Source organism: Amia ocellicauda, chromosome 19 (genome assembly GCF_036373705.1).
Source record: "Amia ocellicauda isolate fAmiCal2 chromosome 19, fAmiCal2.hap1, whole genome shotgun sequence".
NCBI classification, from domain to species: domain Eukaryota; kingdom Metazoa; phylum Chordata; class Actinopteri; order Amiiformes; family Amiidae; genus Amia; species Amia ocellicauda.
In genome coordinates, this window is record NC_089868.1 from 385,564 (window position 1) to 398,450 (window position 12,887).

At 39.8% G+C, this 12,887-nt stretch overlaps 1 protein-coding gene across 1 annotated transcript; it reads right to left on the bottom strand.

Moving 5' to 3' along the window:
* Positions 1–8,590: 8,590 nt before the first annotated feature.
* Positions 8,591–11,876, bottom strand: LOC136714933 (serine/threonine-protein kinase N2-like). Its single transcript, XM_066692567.1, has 9 exons — positions 11,757–11,876; positions 11,380–11,471; positions 11,000–11,176; positions 10,547–10,609; positions 10,163–10,239; positions 9,921–10,063; positions 9,253–9,360; positions 8,884–8,964; positions 8,591–8,788 (listed from the first exon to the last, which is right to left on the bottom strand). The coding sequence occupies exons 1-9, from the start codon at positions 11,823–11,825 to the stop codon at positions 8,591–8,593; spliced, it is 1,008 nt and encodes a 335-aa protein (XP_066548664.1). The 5' UTR covers positions 11,826–11,876.
* Positions 11,877–12,887: the final 1,011 nt, after the last annotated feature.

Below are 12,887 nucleotides of genomic sequence, written 5' to 3' on the forward strand. Positions count from 1 at the left end.
CTGGGAAAGACCAGTGGGGACTACAGTAGCAGAAATAGAAATGTTGAGATGGTAAATGGCTGCTTTCTAACTTTCAAAAAACAAGGACCAAATCTAAAACAATGGTCTACAATTTCAGACGATTGTAGAATAATTAGACTGGGGCACGCTGGATACAGATTCAGTCAAAAATGGATGGTTATACTTCAAGAATATTCTACTAGAGGCTGACGAGGAATTTATACCAAAACTTACCAAAATGAGGACCAAAACACATTGGTCAAAATGGTTTAACGGAAGTATGCAAAAAGATATTAAGAGAAAGAAAATGTTGTATAGAGCATACAAAAGAGAGCGAGAAAACAAAATACAAAGAATGTACAGTACTGCAAATAGATGTTAAGAGAGGGATTGGGAAATCAAAGAGGGAAATAAAAAAACATAGGCTAGTTCTTGGAGCTAAAATGAATGCAAAGAGCTTTTCTAAATATAACAGCAAGAGGTCAATAAAGGAGGAAATGAAACTGCTAAAGGCTAAAATTGGAAGTATCTTGGAAAACGAACAAGATGTGGCAAATGTTCTCTGAGTATTTCACAGAGCTTTTTACTAAAGGAAAAACAGATAACATGCCATGAGGTTAACAACCAGATCAGGATAAATGAGGAGGAGGTACTAAAAGGGACTAGCAGACTGAAAAACAAACAAATCACCTGGGCCAGATGGCATATTTCCAACAGTACTTAAAGAAATGAGGGAAATTATTTATAAACTGCAAACTAAAATATTCCAATTGACACTTAGAACAGGGGACATGCCAGGTGATTTGCAGTTTTCCAATATCATGCCTATCTGCAAGAACAGGGACAAAACTGAGCCAGAAATTACAGGCCAATCAGTCTCACCTGTATTATTTGTACAATTTGTGAAAAAAATATAGATAGAATATAGACAGAGGAACATATTAATGAAAACCATATTCTTGGCGATAGTCAACATCGGTTTAGATGAGGCAGATCATGGGCTGGATTTAATCAAAACTTTGACCCACCTGCTAATAGAAGACAATAGAATTATACTCAGTTGCGGCTGCATTATTATTAAGATGCAACTTTCTTCTAATCATAAATGTAACCGCTATGATGTACAGGTTTGTATTTTGCTATTAGCGGGTGTGTCAAAGTTTTGATTTAATCAGGCCCCATGTCTTACTAATTTAGTAGAGTTTTGTGAACATGCAACTGCAGTTGTAGATCATGTGAAAGCATATGATATGATACACTTAGATGTCAGAAAGCTTTTGATAAGGTTCCGCACCAAAGACTGATCCTCAAATTGGAAGCTGTAGGCATTCAGGGTAATGTAAGTAGATGGATTATGAACTGGCTGATGTATAGGAAACAGAGGGTGTCGATGGAGGTTGAGGTAACTGGAGTGAGGTTGTTAGTGGAGATCCACGGGGATCAGTTTTGGGGCCTGTGCTTTTTCTAATCTATATTAATGAGCTGGACTCTGGGATAGTTAGCAAACTTGTCAAATTTACAGATGATACTAAAATAGGTGGCTCAGCAGATATATAACAACAGCAAACAGACACCTTGAAATTGAGAATTATGGTTAAGGGTTGCTTGTATATACCTGCAGGAACCACTGTTAAAGTTGTCTGATTCAGATAAAGCATAATAATAATAATAATAATAATAATAATAATAATAATAATAATAATAATAATAATACTTAACAGCTGTAGCATTATGTTGGGTGTATTTTGATAAGAGCATTTTAGCTCTGAGCTGAAGCACTGATCTAAAGAAGACCTCTCCCCCCAAAGTTATCAGATTTCCATACAGTGTGGAACTGGTTTACATCAAAGTGACAGTTTTGGGAGGATGGCACCGAGAATAGGCCAAATAGTTTGGAATCCTACTATGAGATGTCTGGGGAAGGGGGACTGTAGGTAATAAAAACTCTTTGAAATGGACGAGAGCCGAAATCTCGACACAGAACTATGAACCCGGGCCAACCGGCATTTCCAAAAGATGGCATGGATTGACATCAGTCATAAATCAACCCCCCCTCCAATAGGACACTGGGGGCTGAAACCAAAATCCAATCTCAAAAACTCAAGAACCAATCACCTATTGATCTGACAGGCGTATAAAGGACAGCGCACGGTCTCGGTCTCTCTCTATCTCTCTCTCTCTCTCTCTCACCTGAACCAGTAACTCGCTGCCACAGCTCAACCTATAGCTCTGTTGCCCGAACTGGAACCAGAAATCAACTAAGTCTTTGCCGGCAACAGAAGAGTTAAACTGGGAGAAGGAGATTGATCCGTACGATAAATTATTTTAAAGGACTTTATTAAATAAAAAACTTTACAGACTGTGCATGCCCGCCTGTGCCCACCTGATCAGTGGAGTTTTACAGCTGGACCATTGACTATGTCGACTGAATCCAAAAGTGTCAGTCAGTTAAATAGCTATTTGAGTCTTAAGAAACTTGACCCTTGGAACGAACAGGGCCCTGCTTTCCTCAAAGACTTTGTCTTCAAGTAACTACTGTGGAAACCCTGCTTACAAAGAAGATTTTGTGCACAACCTTGGTGCCTTCAAACCAGTGGAAAATCTGTTTGGAAAAGACTCTACATTCGCGAAACCCCAACTTCCAGGTGCATCGACTGAGTGGAAGTTCTTGGACAAAGCCGAATCGGACTGCCTTTGTTCCAAACCACACGGACCTCGTGCCGTGTGCTGTTATCTGAGCCCGAAGACAGAGAGGCCTCTCTGTGACGAAGTTCAGATAAGTTTAACAGTTTGGAGTTTGTGATTCATGACATTTGAGAAATCAATTAGAAATGTTAATCTGTGATTCATAACTCTAGAATGTGTAATATCATTAAGTTTTCTTAAATATAAATGTGTGTTGCATTGAACTGTTTTGTTGATAATTTTAGAAATAAAATCTGTCAACGCCGAGAAATATCTTCTCATTCCTGTTTAACTGTTTAGTCTGAAATTGACACATGTTAATAGACACCAGATTATAGGTGGCCCTGCCTATCCTTAATCATTGAATAATAATCAGTTAAGGGAAATTGTGGTAACAAGTAATGATAGGATCTTTCTCGGCACCTAAACGTAAATGAGACTGATATATATATAACGAGAAGTTAGCTGACATAAATACTAACCTGCGTAGTTATTTAATGTCTGACTAACAATACTAATGAGAGACTCACCTTCGTCTTACTAACCGGCATTGTAGTCAATGTGTTTATAACCTTTTTTTTTTACGATTTGTGTGTTATCATATGCGATCCCATGGTCTTTGATTTGGTCACGGAAGTGATTTGTCTTTGATTTGTTGATCTAGAGTTGAATTTTAATTAGTTTTTCCCTTTTGTATAATTAGTGTAGTGCTACATTTAGTCTTTGTTTTTGAATAAATTTGACAATTTATATCTTTGGAATTGGTGTCTGCGTCCAATTATTACAGAAATTGAGTTCTACAAGATTCCAGGATTCGTGATAAGGTGATACTATAAATTCACTTCTTTAATTGAAATTTATAAGTGTGCCTTACGCTACACAGCTTTTAAGTCTACTTACCTCACTACCCTCGTGCATAAAAACTGTACATTGGATTATGTTCGGGCTGCATTTCATCGTAGGCCAGTGCACCTACAGCTGAAACTGAAAAGCATTTAAAGCAGATTAGTGTGGGATCAATACAGCTCTAGACTGACACACACAATGGGTGGCTTTCTTCATGCTGAAGAGATGGTCTGTATACAGTTTTTGAAAAGCTACATAAACCTTCACCTCAGCTTGCTGTTTTTTGGAAGACACTATATTTTTAGGGCTGCCTGTTATAAGAGCTCTTCATAATTTCTATTTACAATGTTAACTTCACATTGATTGCTGTTATTTTGGACAAGTCTACATTGCTTTCGTAGTTCAATATTCCACTATTGATCAATCCATTTAGGCCCAATACACAATTATTGACGATGAATTGTCACAGGTTTCACTTACTTCTGTAGAGCACGCCAACGATGAACAGTATGGTCATAATCTTCATGATGTGTCTGTGTGCTTCAGTGTTGTCGTGCTGAGGAGCAGAGTCTCTCTCTTTATGCAGGAGAACTCACACCTCACTCCCTCATCCTACAGCCACAGGGGTTGTGACAAATAGTTTGCATAATTCTGAAACAAAGCAGCTGAGATGTGGCTTGTTGTCAAAGTCTGATCAGTTCTCATCTTTCAATGCTGCGGGCAGCAGAGTTATCAAACATCACAAACATAGAGGATATTAAAATGAGGAAGACCATTATACCAGTGTCACATTATTTGTGCATAAACACACTTCCATACACAAAAAGCTGGCTTTCAAGTTCAATCACTCCGTTAAACATAATTCACTGATGTACTAAGTTTAATGAATAATGATAATGTAAGCATATCTATTAATCAAATATATGTGTGAACTGATTGAAGACAGGGATAGTGTAATCCACCACACCACTTAGTTCAGAAGGAATTAAACAATAATATACAATCCTTCAGTGTGAATTTAGTTCAAAATCATCACCTCAATCCCTTTGTATCTTAATTTTACTGCATTCTTTATGGTCACAGCTGGACAGTGTTATCTCTGAGAGTATGTGCTCATATTGTGAAACAATGAGCTGATACAGTATATTTATGGCGGTTGTAGTGTTATTTTTGCACATGATTTGCAAATAATATTAAGCTTCATTAAATGACATTGATACATTATTTGCTTAATTTCCTGTACTGTTGTCCTGTCTTGTTTAAGACCATGTTATACCTAGTCTTGACTTTTCCTGTCATGTGGCTAATACACAATCCTCATGCATGTGTACCAACCAGAGTGTCAATATTATTTCCCCAAAGGGCTACCTTTGGGCAGAGACATGATAGCCTATTTTAGTTGTCAAATATATGTAACCAAATGTGGTTGAATTTACTTTGTGCCTCAGGAAGCAAAAGGCTGTATTTGTGTGACACATTGTACTTGCCCTGATAATAACATCAATCAATTATATTATATTTGAAAAATCACAGATTGCATGATGTTGCTATGCTGCTAGAGAGGACAGCTTTAAAGCAGGGGTTCTGAAACTTTGTCAAAGTGAGCCTCCCTGAGCAATGACAGAAAATGACTGCGCCTCCCCATGGGTTACTAAAACAACACAACAATTATGAATTAAAAAGTAGGGATTTGATCAATATAGAACTCAGTATGAGTTTCTGAAGTGTTCACTTTGAGCTCAAAACAGTACAAATGCAAACAGCGAAAATAAAACGTTACAACCACTTTAGAAATATTACACAAACCAATGATACATTAATTCAGTGTAATATTCTTGGATATCAAAACCAGACATTTGGGAAGCAGGGTATCTTTACTTCCGGCTTCTGTATTGACATGGATCCATCATGGCAGAGACACAAAGTAAGAGCTGTTGTAATGTACCACAGTGTGATACTAAACTAAAACAGATCTATCTGTGATTTCCCAATTTCCCAATTTCCCAATTACCTGCAGAACAGAAGAGGGAACAACTATATATATATCATCTTGATCATCAGTTGAACTCCCTAGTTTCTGTGACCTGGTGTGAGTGAGGTAGCTTATTCTTCCTCAAGCACCTGTAGCACTAAGCTCTCACTGCCACATCGTGGGCACGGTTTCGTGTTTTGCCCACAACAAAAACAGGTTAAGCCACGACTAACTTTTTAGACTAAGTCTAAGTGAATCTTAATGTTTACCCAACTGTCAGACTGGCATTAGACTAGTCGAACTGTCAAAATAAGATGATCTGAACTGTCAAATTACAGTTGTGTAGGATCTTGATCATTGTCATGTAAAATATGAATTATTCATGATTTGAGAATTAAATTAAACTTATTAGGTATTATTACAGTATATTTCTATTAAAATTCTTTTTACATTAAACCATGTTAATATTATATGTATTTGACTTTCAGGGTTTCAAAATGTCTTCCATTAACCCACTTATAGGTAACAGTACAGACAATACATAAAGTGGGGATCCTAAAGGATTGTAAAGGATCCTACAGGATTCTGTCAAGATTTTTAACTGTGAATCCAAGGAAGCAGGGTGTTGTGGGAGGGTTGTCTGAATGCGGCTTTACAAACAAGGCATCAGTACATAAGTACTTCCTAAATACTAAATACTTACAGAACATATTCAATGTGACTGAATTGTATTTTGTTATTAGACTAATTTATTTTTCTGGACAGGATTATGGCCCGGATCAACCACATCACTGGGGAGTTTGTTCAGATTGTGACGCCTCTCTGCACGAAGAAGTGTCTCCTGTTTTCCATCTTGAATGTCTTGAAACCCAATATCAAACTGCAGAGAGAGAGAGAGAGGGCCCACAGTTGTTTGGTAAAAGTCTGTGGACTTAATCTTTTCTCCAGATAGGCAGGAACTGTTTTTGTTAATGAGCGATTGACAGTTGTTAAATAAGATCCGTGGGATCAGACCTTTCCTAGTATATCAAAGGAAGACATCAGTTCTTTGGATCCCACACCTCTTCCGAGGAAGACTACCATGAACATTACCAGGGTCAGAAATCTGACCTCAAGATAACACTCTGGCAGACTCCGGCCACAGAAACACATGTCTTGCAATGTATATAAGGCTGACCACTTGTGCTGTTCAAAAAGTCTCTGCTGAGGTAGAGTGCTTCCATGTCGGGCCCCTTCCAGGCCTGGCATGTTAAATAAATACATTTACCATCTATGCATCCAGACTGGCTCCAGACTTGGTTCTTCACCTTTACCACTGGTCATTATTCAGATGTGTTTCTTGATGTAATCGAGTTATTGAGTGCTGTGTGTTTTATCACTAATTACGGTCCTCTGCCCTTCGCCACACACCTGTCCCTGATCACAGGTGCCCCCCTGCTCTGGACTGTTCTCACCTGTCCTCCGGCCCTATGAGAGGGAGCTGACCAGTGAAAAGGGGAATGGAGACAGACGGGAAGGAGACACACTGGGTCCGCAGTCCGTGAGAAGCTGAGCGCAAGAGCCAGTCGGGCGGTGAGACGCAGAGGAGCGCAGCAGGGAGAACGGCGCAAGCGGCAGCAATTGGTTATAGACTTGACTCCCTGTTCCTGTGTCTATTTCCTGAGGCCCCCTACTAATGTTCTTAATACAAGTCCAGAGAGGGGGAAAAAAATCAGTAATTGAATAAAATGCACCTTTCTGGCTAATTCCAAAGTAGTCAAGAAAGTTGTTGCCTTTTAACGTCATATCACACTTCAGTGTTTGTTTTAAAGGCATCAAGTCTTTATTTGGCAAAGTCTGGCATTAAGAAAATGTGCTGAGGAGGGCTGCCCGCAGATGTATGGCAAGCCAAATTGTCATTTAGAGATATCTCAAAATACAATTCAAGAAATTTTTAATTGAATTGCAGATATCTCAACTGCAATTCGAGATATCTCAAATTGACTTCCTGTCAAATTTGAGATATCTCAATTTCAATTTGAGATATCTGAAATAGGACAGGAAGTCAATTTGAGATATCTCGAATTGACTTCCTATGAAAATGCTGTATGTTTTGTATGAACTTCCTGTCTATTTTAAGATATCTGAAAAAGAACAGGAAGTCAATTTGAGATATCTGCAATTCAATTTAAGATTTCTTGAAATTTATTTTGAGATATCTCTAAATGACAATTTGGCTTGCCATACATCTTGCCATACATTTGGCTTGCCCTCCTCAGCACATTTTCTTAATTTCTTTAAAATGCGATATCTCAAATTAACCTCAATTTCAAGATATCTCGAATTGCATTTGAGATATCTCGAATTGACTTCCTGTCCTATTTCAGATATCTCGAATTGAATTTGAGATAACTTAAATTCACTTCCTGTTCTATTTCAGATATCTCGAATTGAATTTGAGATATCCCAAACTGACTTCCTGTTCTATTTCAGATATCTTAAAATAGACAGGAAGTTCATACAAAACATACAGCATTATCACAGGAAGTCAATTCGACAAATCTCAAATTGACTTCCTTTCCTATCTCAGATATCTCTAATTCAATTTGAGATATCTGCAATTCAATTTAAGATATCTTGAATTGTAATTTGAGATATCTCTAAATGACAATTTGGCTTGCCATAACAGATGTGCTCCAAGCAGTGGCGTCTGGTCGCGCAGGAGGGTTCCTCCAGTGCCCTGCACAGGTGGTCTGGCACCAGGCGGGTGGCGCAGAACGCGTGGCCATCATCCGGGGACAGGGTGCGGTGGCCGCATGTGGAACTGTGTGCTGCAAGAGCGTGCCCTCTCCGTGACTGTGGTCTGCTGCGTGTGCACCCTGGGAAGCTGGCAGGATCCCGGTTGCGTGAGGGCGGTCAGTGCCAGCTGGTGTGGGCACTGGTCAGAACTCCAACTATGAGACATTTGCCCGGGCTGTAGTGCTGAGGAAGCAGGAAGAGGAGCCCCCCACGCGGGCGAGACCTCCAGGGTAGACTGGTGAGCAGCCGGGTTGTGGGTTTACTGCTGCCGTTTCAAAAAAATTATAATAATAAATAATTTGCAAGCAGTCAATCTGCTGTGAAGCCAAAGTCCTGGAACTTCTCCTCCTCCTCCTCGGTGAGGACCCGGTGCTCGCGAGATGGAGTCAGGACTGGGGCTTTTGAGGTGAAGTCCTTGTTGAAATTGCTGACATCCTCCCGGCCTTGGATGTTAGGTATGAAAGGAGGCTTCACCTTCTTTTCCAGAAGCCCTGGCCAATCCACATCCTGCAACGAGAGACGAATAAAAAGAAGGTCAGGATAAGGCGGTTCCACCTTCATGTGAAAGAGCGGCTGTAGAGCGGATGTGTGAGCCAACGTACTCTGAAGAAGGGATGCTTCTTCACCTCCTCGGCATCTCCCTTCCCAGCTCCAAGGCGCTTTCCGGGACTTTTATTCAGAAGCTGCAGATGAAAACAAGAAGGAGAGAACGTTATTTTCTATCAATGTACTTAAAGTTGAAACATGATGTTAAAACAAAAGTTCCCATAGTTGGAAGCACAGATGAGCACATGTTGGTATTGCACTGTTATTGTGAATCTCACTCCACTGCTACAATCACTGGGTCTTTCTCCAATTCCACAACATTTCAATAACAGTGAAATCCATTCATTACGGTTATAAGCAGGATACAGAGGGACAAGCTGGAGGCAAAAACTTGTCACAAGAAAGAATAACCCTGGCATACAGACCTTTTTCATGATGGAGGTGGCTGTTGAGGAGAGGAACTGAGGATATTGCACTTTAGCCTTAGCAATTCTGTGAAACATCTCTCTTCTGAAGTCACATTGGCAAGGATGCTACAGGCACAATGAGAGAGAGGAGAGCACATTAAAGGCTTACTCCAGGCCGAACCTTTGATTATTCACATTCGGAGCCTGGGAATGCAAGAGCCACACAGACACAAATATTGTCTACTGCACAACACAATGGTCAATGCACACCTTAGACATGACTTATTAAAGCAGATAAATGATAGAACACACAGTTCATCGCTGCAATAACTGAAATCCCACCGAGAAGCTAACCTGGCTAACAGAACATTTTGCTATCCTAACCTGGCAATAAAGGCATGTGCTTTCAGTTCTGTATGCATGAGAGATCTGTATGAAATAAAATACTAATTTGTGTATCAGTTTTTGGAACTATAAGAATACATTTTCAAATACTCTAATTACACAATCAAAGCTTGAATTAAATCCCAACTGGCCCTCGGTGGTATAGATGTAACGTTGCCTTGGTGGCATTAGTATTTTAGAGGATATATGTAGCAGTCTGAAATTCCTAGGTGAGTCAAGCTGGATATTTGTCATTTTCTAAATCAACAGGTAGAAAATGAAGTTCTATTAAGAATACCCACCTCACCAACCAGCATCACAAAGATGACAACACCTAGTGCCCACCAATCCACTGCCCGGGTGTACGGCCTCTGTGCCAAGACTTCTGGTGCAAAGTACTCTGCAGTGCCGCAAGTTGAACGAGTTCGAGCTCCGAAACCCATGCCTAGCAAGAAAAAGTTGGGAAGAAACACTTGGTAGTAGAAATGGAAATTATACAAAAGATGTCAAACTAGGAAAACAATACAATTGTTTTATAATGTACCTTCCTTGCACAGACCAAAGTCTGTGATTTTCAGATAGCCCTCTGAGTCCAGCACCAAATTTTCAGGCTTTAAATCCCTGCAATAAAAACACAGTATAATCACTTGGATTGCAGAACATAGAGAGAACTTGTCAGAAACACAATAACTATTCCACTGTCAACCATGATTGGTAACACACATTTCTCAAACGTTTTGCATTCAGGTACATGTCCACACAGATTTTAGGACATGACTTCTATTGTGAGCGTCACAATAAATAATTTACAAAACATAACAGGAATTAAATGACATTGGTGAATAGTTAGGCTGCGCTTGATCTCAGTGAGACTGAAGATTTTTTCATCTTCATATATTGTAAGAATTTCTAAAGTGTGATAACTTACCTGTACACTATTTTGCGCTCATGCAGGAACTGCAAGCCGAGCACCACGCAAGCCGCATAAAATCTGTTCAAGAAAAGAGACCAACGACAAAAAAAGCACAGTTCAAATATTTGTCCTCTTTGGTTTTTAAGCTGATTGCACTCAAATGTAAGTGAGCCAAACCAGCCAATTTCCTGTCCATGCAGGAACTCCAGCAATCTATGTCATCGGATCTGAAAGACAGTACAAACAGACACCAAAAACTGCATCTGCATTCTTTTTGTGATCATGATCGTATTAGCCTATTTAGTTGTACTTTGTTTTGTTATGTGGAGGTTGAGGCCAATGGTTAGGAATAATCATTTGCAATCATTTCTGACCATATAGGTACACAGTGCTGAAATGCCCCTCAGGCGACATCATCACTGTTCGCAGAGCGAGCTTATCTAGCCAGATGAACGATTCTGCACTTACACGGCCCTGGGCTCCGAAAACCTGGCTGCCTGAATGTGCACAAAGAGATCTCCTCCCGCCGCATACTCCATCACAAAGCAGACATGCTGTGGCGTCTGAAAGCAGGACAGGAGGTTAACCAGAAATGGGTGCTGCACACTGCTGACAGTCTCCAGAATCCTCTTTTCACACCTGAGCCTGAGGCGAGACAAAAGACAGAAAGCATGTTAATATACATTTAGATAGAGCGCAACAAAATGGCAGCTTTCCTGCAAAGTAAGAAAGTACATGAGTCAATGAAGACTTTGCTAATGCAGTGCATTGCTGTGTAGCATTAAAAACATGACTAGGTTTATGGATCTTTGCTCTGCTTACAAACTAAAATAAAAATGAAACCTTACCTGGCAACCTGATCATGGGTCACAAGGTCTACTCTTTTTAACGCTTTGATGGCCACCATTTCTCTGCTGTTCTTGTGTTCAGCCAGGAGCACCTATCAAAGCAACACAGAATCAAGATGGTCAAACTCCAGTCTAACCCCAGGATCTACATTCACAACACAAGCATTTAGTAACACATCCTCACAAATGCTGCACTTTAATAAGTCACAGACAATGTTTTTGTTAAATCTTAATAATTCATTTCTTAATTGTCCACAGCAATTTTTTAGGAAAACTGGTGTCCAGCAAATATCTCTTCTCCACATGTTCTATTGAACTACTGCTCGTTGGAGGTGCCCCACATTAAAACCATGATGACTCTGATTACTGGAATTTACCTTTCCAAACGCCCCTCTGCCCAGAACAGCCACACATTCAAAGTCCTCGAGACCAGAATGCACTTGCATCTGCGCCCTGCAGCTCTTCTCCTCGATGCCGTGGCTGGAAGAGGGAGCGAAGCTGTGTGCCTCAGGCAGCCCCACTCCAGCACCTTCCTCTGTGTGGTGACTGGTGTCGCGCTCTTTCCAGTGAGATGTGCACCACCGCCAGCACAAGAGCCCCAGCGCGGTAGGCAAGGTGTAGGACAGCCTCAAGAACGACTTGAATCCCATATTCTCTGGACCCTAGCAGTCAGCAAAAGCAAAAGGAGATTAGATACATGAAATGGACATCCTGCTCTGATGGGCTCCATCAAACTGTCAAACACACTGCAGTTCTATGGGGCGCCAAATGTAAAACAGCGCACACTTTTTTTCATATTAATAAAGGACTCTTTTTTAAAATAAATACTTAAATAAATGCTTAATCTCCTTTTTTTAAATAAATATTTATTGTTTGATTAAATATTTAACTAAATCTTAAATCTCTGACTCACAAAATAAATAGTTTTTAATTAAATATTTAGTCTGAATATGAATGTAAAATATGAATGTTAAATATAAATTAAGGATTCCAATCAAGGATCATGGAAAGTAACTGGTTTTACTCTGATGTAGATCAAATCAAAATCTAAGTTCTGCCAAAATGTACTTTCCTTGAAATACTGAATACTGAAATACTTTTTAAATTGCATAAGAAAATTGTTGTTTCTTCAATACGTTTTTAATATAATTCTATACTTAACTTAAAACCCCTACTGTAAATTACTAGTTCAGTTAAGGGTTCAATTAAGTAATTGAGAGCTCGGTTGGAACAAAAACCAGCAGGGTAGGGGGTCCCCCAGGACCGGTTTGGGAACCACTGCTTTAGATTAATTTATAGCCAAGCGAAGGATGGGGCACATGGGGCTTTGATTGGATAATAAACATTTAAAAATGGGACATTTGTATTTAATAAATAATAAAATAAGCGCTGGGATTCTACAGACCTGCACCCAACTGCAGACATCTGCGCTAAACGGACCTTCAGTGATGATACGGAGGGGTCCGTGTATATTTGCTGATCAAGTTGCACACCATGTCATACAGCAG